This window comes from Pleuronectes platessa, chromosome 17 (genome assembly GCF_947347685.1).
Source record: "Pleuronectes platessa chromosome 17, fPlePla1.1, whole genome shotgun sequence".
Classification (NCBI taxonomy): Eukaryota; Metazoa; Chordata; class Actinopteri; order Pleuronectiformes; family Pleuronectidae; genus Pleuronectes; species Pleuronectes platessa.
This window is the reverse complement of record NC_070642.1, coordinates 19,779,480-19,792,611: the sequence shown is the minus strand read 5'-3', so window position 1 is coordinate 19,792,611 and position 13,132 is coordinate 19,779,480. Positions and strand designations below refer to the sequence as shown.

The 13,132-nt window shown below is 43.1% G+C and overlaps 3 protein-coding genes across 6 annotated transcripts; all 3 read left to right on the top strand.

Annotated features, from left to right (window-relative positions):
- Positions 1-283: 283 nt before the first annotated feature.
- On the top strand, positions 284-2,739 carry LOC128460355 (actin, alpha cardiac muscle). Of its 4 annotated transcripts, none has more exons than XM_053445521.1 (7): positions 284-412; positions 503-631; positions 845-929; positions 1,047-1,208; positions 1,846-2,037; positions 2,304-2,485; positions 2,596-2,739. In XM_053445521.1, exons 1-7 carry the CDS (start codon positions 284-286, stop codon positions 2,737-2,739), a joined length of 1,023 nt encoding a protein of 340 aa, XP_053301496.1. The 4 variants fall into 4 exon arrangements, with proteins under 4 accessions (XP_053301496.1, XP_053301494.1, XP_053301495.1 ...); XM_053445519.1 differs by having other exon boundaries at positions 734-929; XM_053445520.1 differs by lacking the exon at positions 503-631 and having other exon boundaries at positions 734-929.
- Positions 2,740-3,955: 1,216 nt separating this feature from the next.
- On the top strand, positions 3,956-11,784 carry LOC128459849 (uncharacterized). The gene is made up of 12 exons (XM_053444776.1): positions 3,956-4,131; positions 4,211-4,307; positions 4,532-4,788; positions 4,904-5,055; positions 5,143-5,250; positions 5,385-5,487; positions 6,357-6,432; positions 7,811-8,036; positions 8,564-8,713; positions 8,961-9,067; positions 9,640-9,693; positions 9,869-11,784. The coding sequence occupies exons 1-12, from the start codon at positions 3,956-3,958 to the stop codon at positions 9,995-9,997; spliced, it is 1,635 nt and encodes a 544-aa protein (XP_053300751.1). The 3' UTR covers positions 9,998-11,784.
- A 76-nt stretch (positions 11,785-11,860) lies between these two features.
- On the top strand, positions 11,861-13,130 carry grem1a (gremlin 1a, DAN family BMP antagonist). Its single transcript, XM_053445811.1, has 2 exons — positions 11,861-11,983; positions 12,139-13,130. Exons 1-2 carry the CDS (start codon positions 11,947-11,949, stop codon positions 12,684-12,686), a joined length of 585 nt encoding a protein of 194 aa, XP_053301786.1. The 5' UTR covers positions 11,861-11,946; the 3' UTR covers positions 12,687-13,130.
- The last annotated feature ends 2 nt before the right edge of the window (positions 13,131-13,132 follow it).

Here is a 13,132-nt window from a genome sequence, read left to right as displayed (position 1 = left end):
AGACCTGAGTGTGAGTGTGTGTGTGGAGGGGGGGGGGGGGTCAAGCCTTGTGGCTGTTCTGGCAGCTGTGACCCTTACAGAGGAGATTAGAGGACTCTTCATCCTGAACCTATAGCTCATATAGTTTTTTCAGGTCCTTCTTTCCTCTTGAATATCTTGGTCATACACAGTTCAACTGCAGACTTCATCCAGACAGATTAACACATGAATATCACCCACTGATGTTTTGCCTGCGTCTCCATCTCCTGTCTCTTACAGAAGGCCAGAACAGAACAGACCAAACATGTGTGACGACGATGAGACCACCGCCCTGGTGTGCGACAACGGCTCTGGCCTGGTGAAGGCTGGGTTCGCCGGGGATGACGCCCCCCGTGCCGTCTTCCCGTCCATCGTGGGACGCCCCCGTCACCAGGTAGGAACACCCAGAGGGCCCCAGAGGGTTGAGAGAGATGAGAGTTCTGCAGCTTTTTGAGATGCTGAGGTGTGACTGTTTGGTTCTCAGGGCGTGATGGTGGGTATGGGTCAGAAGGACAGCTACGTGGGAGACGAGGCCCAGAGCAAGAGGGGTATCCTGACTCTGAAGTACCCCATCGAGCACGGCATCATCACCAACTGGGACGACATGGAGAAGGTGAGAGTGGGAGATACTGTGCATGTAAAGCCAGTACAGACACAGGGCAGTGTTTTCATTTTAACTTGGTGAAATTCCTAATCCTTGTCCTGGATTTTTCAGATCTGGCATCACACCTTCTACAACGAGCTGCGCGTGGCCCCTGAGGAGCACCCCACCCTGCTGACTGAGGCCCCCCTGAACCCCAAGGCCAACAGGGAGAAGATGACACAGATCATGTTTGAGACCTTCAACGTCCCCGCCATGTACGTGGCCATCCAGGCTGTGCTGTCCCTGTACGCCTCCGGTCGTACCACCGGTGAGTGTCCATCAGGGGACTTGAACCCCAATTCACTGTGCCACATCGCAGGCTGACAGAAATACACACTTTCTGATCAGCGTCTCCTGACAAACCGCTGTTCTTGTGTCTGAACAGGTATCGTGCTGGACTCCGGTGATGGTGTGACCCACAACGTGCCCATCTATGAGGGCTACGCTCTGCCCCACGCCATCATGCGTCTGGATCTGGCCGGTCGCGACCTGACTGACTACCTGATGAAGATCCTGACGGAGCGCGGCTACTCCTTCGTCACAACTGGTGAGAAAAACTTCAAGAAGTCCTGGATAACCCACTGGAAACAAAAACTGAGGTTTAGAACGTTTTTCAGAAGGTTTATATACAACACGACAACTTAAAAACGTTGGATTGTTTCCTGTAACTTGGAAAAAGTAAAGTGCAAAGTTACAAATGCATCCTAGTAAAACTATATGAGAGTTATATTACATTTTTTTTACATAATAAGGATTTATTATTCAGAATGACTGCATTAAAGGTTTTTAGATTTTTCGAAAAGAAGCTCATTTTAAAAACCTTTTGTGATATCAGATCATTTACAATTTCAATTTTTCATTTATAGGGAAATATTTAAAGCTTTTTCTTATTGTATAAGTTGAATACACTCATACGCTACTGGTCATATTTAGTGTAGTAGAGCCGCAAAGCTCAAATTGTGCATTTAATCACTAAATATTTTAAAACTTAATCCATTATTTCCTTTCAAACAGCACATAGTCTTTTTTAAACATGAAAGTACTGAGGATAATGAAGGTAACAGTGCGGAGGAGCTTCAGTTTATTCTACTGGCTCCATTAATGAAGACTTTAAGTGGTTATCTGTCCGTCTGTGATGTCGGTCTGTGCTGGTCGACTGACCCTGTGACGTCTCCTCCCTCCAGCTGAGCGTGAGATCGTGCGTGACATCAAGGAGAAGCTGTGCTACGTGGCTCTGGACTTCGAGAACGAGATGGCCACCGCCGCCTCCTCCTCCTCCCTGGAGAAGAGCTACGAGCTGCCCGACGGTCAGGTCATCACCATCGGAAATGAGCGCTTCCGCTGCCCAGAGACCTTGTTCCAGCCGTCCTTCATCGGTGAGTCACGGGTCCCTCACGCCGCAAGTCCTGGTCACACGTGGTCAGGTTACATGTACACAGGAGCAGTCCAGGGAGAAAGCCTCAGGGATTTGGACAATTTCACAATATTGTTTATAATAAATTGAGGGCAGTGTTTTTAAGAATATAAGAAATCTAGATTTTCACAAAGAAAGTTGCAGCAGCCGTAAAAACCATCCTATGTCTGGAAGCCCTGTGACCTATGACCTTTGTGTAACCCACCTTATCTCATCTCCCCCACCCAGGTATGGAGTCTGCTGGTATCCATGAGACCGCCTACAACAGCATCATGAAGTGTGACATCGACATCCGTAAGGACCTGTACGCCAACAACGTGCTGTCCGGCGGCACCACCATGTACCCCGGTATCGCTGACCGCATGCAGAAGGAGATCACCGCCCTGGCCCCCAGCACCATGAAGATCAAGGTGAGCCCCCCCCCCCCCGATAGACCATGCGTGTACTGACTGACCATGTTTGAATCCCGATGTAAGACACTGTGGTACCAACCTGTTCCTCTGCGCCCCCCCCCCTCCAGATCATCGCTCCCCCCGAGAGGAAATACTCCGTCTGGATCGGCGGCTCCATCCTCGCCTCCCTCTCCACCTTCCAGCAGATGTGGATCAGCAAGCAGGAGTACGACGAGGCCGGCCCCTCCATCGTCCACAGGAAGTGCTTCTAAACCTCCAGCCAGCACCGAACCCCCCCCCCCCCCCCCCCACAATTCCAATCACACCAGCTCTCTCTCTCTCCGTTTCTTTATTTCTACTGTGCCTTTTGCTGTATATACATGTTCTGTTGTAATAAAAATAGTTGCTTTTAAGAATAATGTGTTGTTGGAGTCTGTGTCAGAACGCTGAGGATATATTATTTATTATGAATCAACACATTAACAAGCTATGGCTCCTACATGAAAACAATTTCCATTCTTTCAACATCCAGTTTGAAATCTGATCCAAACTGTCTGACACACTAAACAAGCTACAGAAGCCAAATTCAATTAAAACTATTTGTGTTTGGAAATCATGATTTACTTTCTTTCCAAGAATTACAAAAAAAAAGTAGGTTTTGGACTAAACAATAATAATAATATAATATAATTATGGGGTCCACATACATTAATTTAAAGCTCAATCAACAATATCTAGTTCTGTGCAAGAATTGAATGTTTTCTCTTTTCAAGTTTATAAATCTATATATCAAAAATACAGTTCCACTTAACAATTTTATGGCTTTATAAAATGTACATTTAAAATTGTTTTATTATTAGATCAGGTGCTGGAATTTATTCATCAACCTTCAGCAACACACATGGTTTGTTCCTAATTCTACATGTCCACAAATAGAGGGAACCTGAAGAGACATATTTCATCTCCCCTCAGGTTCATGATTAAAATAAAAAACTCCACTATGAGGAAACTTACAGCAGCAAAGAGTTTGTGAAAATAGAAGCATCAGTGAGAACGTAAGAAATAAGTTCAAATTCAATATGAACACAAAGGAAAATTGAAATAGAAATCATATGTAGACTGTAAAGATCTTATTTACAGAGTAGGTTCAACCTGTGATGTGTTTGTGTTTGTCTGGGAGCAGTACTAGTTGTACAGTTTACTTATAATAATTGATATTTACATACTTCCTCATTACATTTTACTCCAAAGTAAAACCAACAATAACCAAAAACTCAGAATCGGATTTTTTGCCAATTTAAAGCTGAAGTGAGCTGTTTTGGGGGTTAAAGGCTTATTTCCCACGACACCTGAATGCACCACCGCCCTGTCCCCCAGGTGAAATGTATGAGCATGATGAAGCTTCCCCCCCCACTCATCAGTGAACAGGTCTCAGAGAGAGGCTGCTAAACTGAGATGTTCCCGGCTTCTCTCAGATCTGCTGAAGTGATGACAGTCACAGACGGTAACGTGATTCGTTTCCACCTCCAGGTTCTTCACGGCATCAGCGTGAAGAGCTTAGAGAAGAGGAAGGAGCGGCTGTTCATCGGAGGGGTGAAGATCTTCGGTGTTCCTCTGGAGAACCTACCCAGGACGTACATGCCTGAGTTTGGACTCGTGCCCTGGTGGGTTCTTTTAAAGCGTCTAATGCCTCCTTATAGGATGAAATATCAGAGACAACCCACTGATTGAATATGATTTCAGTTTTCTGGTGGATGCTTGCTCGTTTCTACTGGAGCGTGCTGGGACTGTGGGCCTGTTCAGGAAACCAGGCTCTCTTCCTCGCATCAAGGCCCTCAGGGTAACACTCTGTCCTTATTATATTAAGTTATATTAATATAATCGACAGTTTAATCTGGTGTAAATTATATTTGTTGTTCTTGCCAACCACAGATTGGCATAAAGTTTATTAGGGACATCTTGATAAAACATGTATTTAATAATATGTGATTAAACGAATATATGCTATATGCCACACTTTTTATTGACCCTGTCTGAGTAAGTGTGCATGTCTGGTGTCTTCAGGCCAAGCTGAACAGAGCAGAGGACTGTGTGAGCACCGCTGTCCCCTACGACGTGGCCACGCTGGTCAAACAGTTCTGCAGGGAGCTGCCGGAGCCTCTGTTCCCCCCCGAGCTCCACGCTGCCTTGCTCAAGGCCCAGTCGCTGTCCGAGGTGCAGGACAGGACGTCCGCCCTCCAGCTGCTGTCCTGTCTGCTCCCTGCCAGGAACTCCTCCTGTCTGCATTACCTCCTCAACTTCCTCTCGGGGGTCTCCAAGAGGTATGAATTCAAATTACACTGGTTGGTGGAGGTGATAAGGCACAGGTTGTGTTTCTAGTTTTAAAGATTCTATATCGTGGGATCATATTTTATATCTGTTCTCCTCTTTATCCAGATCCTCTGAGAACCTGATGACCAGCTCCAACCTCGCCACCGTCTTTGTTCCATGTCTTATGCCCCCCCCCAACAAGACGGAGATGTCTGAAAGTCGACTGGAGCTGCGAGTTCTCGTCCTGCGCACCTTCATTGATAATCCTCAGTTATTCGGTAACGACCCAACACTTTAAATCCAACTTAATGTGTTTGTATGGAGTGTTTATCTGCAGTGTTATTTATCTTTATCATATTCACCAGGTGTGATTCCTAAGGCTGTAATGGACAGTATGGAATTCCTGAATGATTTCGATATTCCAAAACAAGCTCATCCAAAGAAAGGACAAAGGAAGAGGCATAGCTTCCAAGGTAAAAGAGTAAAAACTGTGTAAAATACAAAAAGGAGTTCAACCTCCCCTTTAATTAATTCTCTCCAACATGTAGTGATTCGGCCTGTGAAGACTGTTCCCAGGTCAAAGGTCACGGCTGCTGTCTCTGAGCAGAGCCCAGAGTCGACACCAGGGGGCAGACACACCCTCAGGAGAAGCCTCGGTTTGGAGACTTTCCCCAACGTCCGGCTCTTCAGGACGTGTTTGCCCTGCACAGGTTCGAACAAGGAACCAGTCTCTAATCATGTTTTTTTTTTTTTAACTGTTAACAAATAGAATATTAATCATTTACAGAACAAAGTTTCACACCAGCAACCGATGTTTCCAGTCCCACGAGCAACGAGGCGTGTAAGACGCCGCAGGACAGACGAAGAAGGTAAATAATGAAAGTCACTTTATGATGTGACTATAAATAAGATGAGTAAAATACTGTAGTTGTTTCTGTGAATGTGAATTTCACAAAATGAACAATGTAATATTGTTTCACAGCAGAACACACAAAGTTCATTTAATAGTTGTGTGCTTTTTCTGTTAGTTGCTATAATATCTGTGCAGTGAAAATCCAGGAGGCCTGAAGTCTAAAGTGTAGTAGCACATGTTCAGATCTGGAAAGACGCAGCAGATGTGAGACAGACATTAACAGTTCAGCAGCTTCAAATGAACTTTGTACCTTTTTTAAAAAGCACCTTAATTATGATGAGCTTGATGGTTCACTGACTTGGAAAAGGGAGAGAGGTTTCCTGTCATTCGCAGATTTAAAAGTCAGAATCAGTTCCAGCAAGTTAAAGAGTAAAGCTGAAGTGTCGATCTGTTAAAGTCATTTAAAAACCAGAGTTTATCTCCAAGATTTATGCTGGAAACTTTTAGAATATGAAGAATTCTAAACAGAGTTTGGTGGATTCTGGTTCAGGAAGCCGGGGATCATGGGTAATATCCGATGTTGAGCTGTTTCAGTTCAGTGATCAGCGCTTTACCTTCAGGGGGCGCTGTCACACAGTAAAAGTTGCATAGTGTTGCTTTAAAACCACGATATTACACACACAATGTGTTGTTTTTTTATAGTACTTGTGTCCCTGTGTGTTGCAGCGACCTGCGTCTCGGTCACTTCTCCTGCAGGTTGACCAGAGAGCTGGCGGCTCACAACCTCCCGGTGCTCACCGGCGTGGGGAAGCTGCAGCTCACGCCCTGGAGAAGACGCTCTTCACTCTGACGTGGATCAAGAAGCAGCCATGTTGGTTTTTATCTAAGAGTCACCAGCTTTTATTCAGAGGATCCCGATCCCTTAAGTTGTATGTGAATATTTTACGTTTTAATTCATTTATGTATCAGTCTATTTATTTCCTAACAGAACCTTTTTGTATGGTTAAAGATTTTCCATATTTTTATATAAAGAAGTGAATAAATATTTAAGTTTTTCTTGTGTGTATCACTAATCTACATGTCACATATACATGAGTTGTATGTCTTTGATGGAAACAAAGGCTCCATACTGAAAACGCTGACTATTTAAAAGCAACTATTGATTATTTTATAGTTTTATTCAATTTTATAGTTGTTTTCAATTAACTTTATGGAGATAGGTCTGTTTTCTGGACTAGATAATACAACCTAGGGTCAGAACCGAAGCAGAATGAATCAGTGAGAAGAGGTTTGATGTGGATAGAAGCTTGTTTGTGATTTCCTGTTTTGATGGATGATGACTCTTCTCTCGGTGCAGTGATGTTGTGGCTCTGTTCGTAATTGGCTCCGCAGCCAATGAGAGAAGAGGGATTCGTGGTTCCCTGGCAACTGCATCTGAACCGTGAAGCGAGGCGGATCGCGCGCGCTCCCGATGCGATTGCGTAACAGGGGGTTAGGTGACGATGGCGCCGGAAACTAAGGGTTGACCTTCAAAGTAAAGTCAGAGGGAGGGAGATCTCTTATTAGACCAGTTAATGAATAAACGGCAAAACCCAATAATTAAACTTAAAGTTTTGAATATCAATAATTTGAGTTGTATATGTTTGAATATCTTTTTTATAACATCGTTTGGAATTCATCTTAAATCGTTATTTCATCGTGAAGTTTTATTTTTGGAAACCGGAAACCCAGGCTGCTTTATAGGCAGCTTGACAGCTTCGTCGTGCACAGAGCAGGTCCCATCATCAGCATCAACACGGTAAGAGCTAATAAACGCAGATATATTCTATGTTAACTCCATTTCTAATATCCTAAGAATAGAATCATATGAAGTAAATGACATTAAATCCATCTTTAATACTGTGATAGATGCGCCATGTAGGCTATTTATAGATGATTTGCATTAAAGGCTTTGTTTACATAGGTTTATTCTCGATATAATAGAACCACCATATGTTCTGTGTATTTATCCTACTTGATATAATATAAGCTCCATGTTTTCCTGTGTATTTCTCCTTGATATAATAAACCATGTCTCCTGTGTGTTTATCCTTCTTGATATAATAGAAGCTCCATGTTTCCTGTGTGTTCACCTGCAGCTGTGTTTGCACATTGCTCAGTCTGGTGTGTTTCCTCCGCAGATGACGCGCTCCGGCCCCGCGGTGCTCTTCTCCCTGCTCGGCCTCCTCCTGGGGCTGCAGCTCGGCACAGCTTCGGCCCGCAGCCCCCGCACGGCGGACCAGGTGTCCGAGGCCGACATCCAGCGGCTCCTGCACGGCGTCATGGAGCAGCTGGGCATCGCCCGGCCCCGGGTTGAGTATCCAGCCCACCAGGCCACCAACATAGTCGGGCCCCAGAGCATCCAGGGTGAGTGGAGTCCAGTTTAGACGAATCAGGTGAAAGCAAGAAATAAAATGTCCTTTTAGTGAATTGTAGTCGATATAAGGTGATGTGGACAGAAGGTTGTTGTTTAAATTGTAGTTTTACATATATATTCAGTAAAAAATATTATTTTATTCGTCCATGAAATAACCTAAATTTCATTTCTCTTTTATATTTCAAATATGTAAATCAAAAAAAGAAATTGTACAAACTAGTGAAAAAGACCATGAATGTGATATATTCTCTGTTAACTAAAGTTGTGTTGAACCTAAACTTATAGATAAAACTTGTAGAACATCTATTTCAATTACATTTCTTCCTATACCTTACAGGTTGTGTTGTTTATTTATCCACACACAAACATTTAAACTAACATCAGTAGAATCTCTTCTAACTGATTACAGATGCTGGAAATGTTCAAGTGAAATCGTTTGTGTGACATGATGCCTATTAATATTCTGCTGTGCCAGTTATTGTTGTGTTGACTTGTCATGTTTGTGTTGCTCCACCAGGAGGTGCACACGAGGGGCTTCAGCATCTCGGCCCTTATGGGAACATCCCGAACATTGTGGCTGAGCTGACGGGCGACAACGTTCCCAAAGACTTCAGTGAAGACCACGGATACCCGGACCCTCCAAACCCCTGTCCCCTGGGGAAGACAGGTGGACGCTCTTATTATACATGATCATACATTATAATTATGTCTTTTAAACACTAATTTATGTGAAACCAGAAGGATAGAGTTCATTTCCTCCAGCAGACCTGTGCTTTGAAATTAAATGTTTTTGAAGCTGCCATAGTTGTTGGTTTTTGAACAACCATTTGTGTTAATTTGCTTATAGTTAAGATGATGCACCCCCACTTCAATCCCTTTCTCCTGCGTCCCCTCTCTGGCTCTTACAGCGGCAGACGGTTGTTTGGAAAACGCTCCCGACACGGCCGAGTTCAGCCGAGAGTTTCAGAAGCACCAGCATCTGTTTGACCCGGAGCACGACTACCCAGCTCTGGCCAAGTGGGTGAGTACCGAGTGGAACCGGGAGCACGGATCATTCTCACCACAGAAACAAGGAAAGAAAGAGAATCCTCATATTTTCAAAGCTGGAAACGACAAATGTTGAAATAATCAATAGATGATTAAAAGCACAAATACTTGTTGTCCAGGTTTCGTCACCTGTAAATAAAGTAAATTAGCTTTTATGACACTTATCAGATGTACACGTGTCTACAGCATGACTCCTCTGGCATTAGTGAAAACCTCAGAGTGCCTCTTTGAGGTTTGAACAAGAGAAATCCTCTTTATTTATTCGTTGGAAACAGACGATGATGCAGCAGCAGCAGCATTTAGATTTATTGTCAACTCGTGTCTGTAAAATAAAGACGAGACATTTCTCATTGTAAAGATCTAACAAACCTTGTTTGTCATTTGCACGGATTCATTTGTATCCCAGGAGGTTTGGTCTGAGGAAGTCACCACTTTGAGGATTGTCTGTTCTTTAAAGAGACATTCAGGCAATTTGACTGTAATTCATAGAACACAGATCCATGATTTTATGTCTTAAAACTGTATTTTTTCTGCGTTTCCTCTCAGAACAAGGAACTGTTGTACCAGAAACTGAAGGGAGGACCCAAGAGAAGAAAAAGGGTATAGTGTTCCACGGTTGTCTTTGTCCCTTTCCCTGTGAAGGGTTGTGTTAGAAACCACATCACCAGAACCGAGACTTACCACAGGAGACACTGATCTTCCTCCAAACTCACATTCTGTTCTGTTTTGTTCACAGCATGTTTGTATAATCGTATTTTTCTCACCCTGTTTGCAGAGTGTCAACCCATATTTAATGGGCCAGAGGCTGAACAACGTGGTCGCCAAGAAATCTGTTCCTAGCTTCGCCGAGGAAGAGGAGGAGGAAGCACCGACCGTCTCCCCTGTCGCCAAATCCACGACCTAAACCCCGTCAGCCGCAGCACTCGCTGTCATATTAAAGTACAGATACAAGATTTAACACCACATGTTCAAGTGTTTTGGTTGAAAGCAATTAAATGATGAATCCACTGGAGATGCAATGAAATAATTGAAATGGAGAAAAGATAAGATATCTTAAAGATTTTTATTGTGAATTTCAATTGATCAAATTCTATAATCCAGCAAAACTTTACTAGTGTGTATTTACTTTAACATATGGGAATTATAATCTGACACCAACAGAACCTGCTTAACAATTTTTAGTTGTTGAAACTCTGATGCAGGATAACTGACCAGGCAAAGTAGGCAAATAAAAGAAGTGGCAGGTCTCAAGTAGAATATCTGTTATCACAAGTTCTCCACCTTCCGTCTTGTGTCTCTGGTCTTGAAAGGTAAAATATGTTTTAAAGTTAATTCACTATTTTCTGTGTGTAAAGTAAATGACACAAAAAACCTCAATCAACGACAAAAGTGGACACAAAGTTTAGCACAAATGTTTGTCTACAAATAACAAAATACAAATCTGACATGTGAGGCTCTTTCATGACCTCGACTCTCTCCTCCTCCATGTTCTTTTAACCCTCTGGCTCCATGCTCCTCCTTTCGAGATGCAGTATCACCTGTTATGGTCAGTTACAGTTACACACACACAGGGTCTTCTGATTGGTCAAATACTAAAATATTGCTTCCAGTGGCCGGTTGCTAAGACAGCACCTAATTACCCGAGCTGCCCGTCCTTATCAGGAGAGTTTCCTCCTGCACTCTGGTGCTGCAGCGTACCTCCACCCTCAGTAACCTTGACAGATAACGACGAGTCTGCAGGTCAACGTGATCTTTCTCTTCTCCACCTTGACTAAATGTATCCTTTGCTTTATTGAAAATATCTAAATTTAATGAGAACCAGTTTCCTTCAACACTAGGGTCACTGTGAGGTTATATCCAACGTTAGCTTTCTTTTAATGAGTAAAGACAAAACAGGACTTCAAAAGTAATGATAGTTGTTCACTAACATTGAAAACTAGGAAACAAATAAAATTACTTTTCGAGGAGTTGGTACGAGTGAATACTTAATTTTAAATAATGCAAGTTGTAGCCAAAGAGTTATTTTAAAACATTCGACTTACCTGTTGGTTCTGAACACTTACGCTTTGTAAACAACAATTAAATTGGGCTTTTGTTGAGATTTCTAAAGAAATCTGCTTATTTTAAGTATATTCTAATATTGCAGGATACAGTATATTATGTTATTCAGTTGACTTTTACACCAATTCTTTATTTTTCCTAATAAATCAAGGAGTGTAAAAAAGTCCCATTGCCTTAAATTCAACCCTTCAACCCAAAATACATGAATAAGTGGTGTTAAAAACTTACCTGGAAGTGTAACACATCTACATATTATATAAGTTGTATAAAGATATATTGAATCAGTAAGATTATTATTATTAAAAACTGTAAAAATATCAATTTACTCACTGATATTAATTTTTTTTAAGTCATGATATGAGCAGTTACTCACCTCGGTGTCTTTAAGCAAAGATTCAATATATTCATAGAAGTTAATAAGCTTTGTTTTTCTCCTGCGTGAGGGATGATGAAATGTTTCACTATAGCATGTAAACAAGATTATTCAGACTGGGATTTATTCACTTCACTAAACTGCAGTAAACAGGAGTCTCCACGGGCACTGGGATCTCTCTCGGGTCACTTTATCTTGCCAAATGTGTTTTTTGTTGTTCTGTAAAGTCAAATAAACGATTTATCTGCATTGACAAAGTTGGGAGGAGGTTTGATCTTTTTTCTCCTCAGACAGATAAAGTTAGGATCAGGGTTTGGGGGGCGTGTTCTTCTGAAGCTATGAAACTCAAGACAAGTTTAGAAAACTCCTCAGTGGGAGATTCATAAAGCCACTGAAGACAGAAACAAGAGTCTGACTGGATGAAGTTCTCCTGTGAGGAGTTTGAATCGACAACAGGTAACTTTTCTCAGTTTATTTCTTCAATTTACAAACCAAATATAATGGTAAGATTGATTTTTGTGGTGGAAACAATGGTGCGTAAAAGTCGTGCGTAAAAGTTGTGCGTATATGCTCTCCACACTGAACTGATGTGTGTTTTGTTTTCCTGTCAGCTTCCACGATGAGGACACCATCATTGCTGATCCCTGCAGCAGTTGTGTTGCTGCTGCTCAACCCACCGAGGTGCACGGATGCTTCGACCTTCCAAGGCGCTTTACCGCATTCAAACAAATACAACCCAAACGACTCGGAGAGATGCATCCAACCCGCCATTGGAGGACTCATATCCCGCGGGCCGGGACCCGTGACCTCCACCGACGAGGTGCTGGAGTCCAGTCAGGAGGCGCTGCACGTCACGGAGCGCCGGTACCTGCGGCTGGACTGGTGCAAGACGCAGCCGCTGAAGCAGACCATCCGGGAGGAGGGCTGCCTGAGCCGCACCATCATCAACCGCTTCTGCTATGGACAGTGTAACTCCTTCTACATCCCGCGGCACGTCTACCAGGACGGCATCGCGTTCGAGTCCTGCTCCGCCTGCAAACCCAAGACCTTCAGCACCGTCACGTACACGCTCTTCTGTCCGGGACTCACGCCGAGCACCAGGAAGAAACGGGTGCAGCGCGTCAAGCAGTGCCGCTGCACCACCATCGATACGGATTAGATGGAGACGATCTTCAGTGGGAGACAAGTCGCTTCTGCACGATGAGAAAAGAGTGTTGAGGAATTAACCTGAGCCTTTGTTATAATGGAAACTTGGATACTCACCAATGTGCCACTAGTTTTGCTGATATAATAAACATACGTGGTCTTTTTATGCGTGTAAACAGATTTAGAGATATTGTGTCCACAAGAGATTGAGTTGGAGTCAGATTCTTTATTTCTTCAGGCTGGTGGATGTGCAAGACCGAGCAGGAAGAGGAGGACGAGTCTCTGAGAGGACTTGGGTTCATTATTTCCACTGTGTGGGATCCAAAGTCAAACACTTACATTATATAAAAATACTTTTTTAGTGTACAACTTGCACTGCTTCAATGCCACTTGTATGATTTGTGTATCGTGTTGTGATGCCTGTAAATACAATAAATCTTTCCCAGCTGTTACATCACC

Coding starts and splice junctions, on each gene's coding strand:
- LOC128460355 (XM_053445519.1), top strand. CDS start 284: ATGTGTGACGACGATGAGACCACCGCCCTGGTGTGCGACAACGGCTCT. Junction 930..1,046: donor CGCCTCCGGTCGTACCACCG/GTGAGTGTCCAT, acceptor GTGTCTGAACAG/GTATCGTGCTGGACTCCGGT. Junction 2,038..2,303: donor GTTCCAGCCGTCCTTCATCG/GTGAGTCACGGG, acceptor TCCCCCACCCAG/GTATGGAGTCTGCTGGTATC.
- LOC128459849 (XM_053444776.1), top strand. CDS start 3,956: ATGACAGTCACAGACGGTAACGTGATTCGTTTCCACCTCCAGGTTCTT. Junction 8,037..8,563: donor CGGGCCCCAGAGCATCCAGG/GTGAGTGGAGTC, acceptor TTGCTCCACCAG/GAGGTGCACACGAGGGGCTT. Junction 8,714..8,960: donor CTGTCCCCTGGGGAAGACAG/GTGGACGCTCTT, acceptor TTACAGCGGCAG/ACGGTTGTTTGGAAAACGCT.
- grem1a (XM_053445811.1), top strand. CDS start 11,947: ATGAAGTTCTCCTGTGAGGAGTTTGAATCGACAACAG. Junction 11,984..12,138: donor GGAGTTTGAATCGACAACAG/GTAACTTTTCTC, acceptor TTTTCCTGTCAG/CTTCCACGATGAGGACACCA.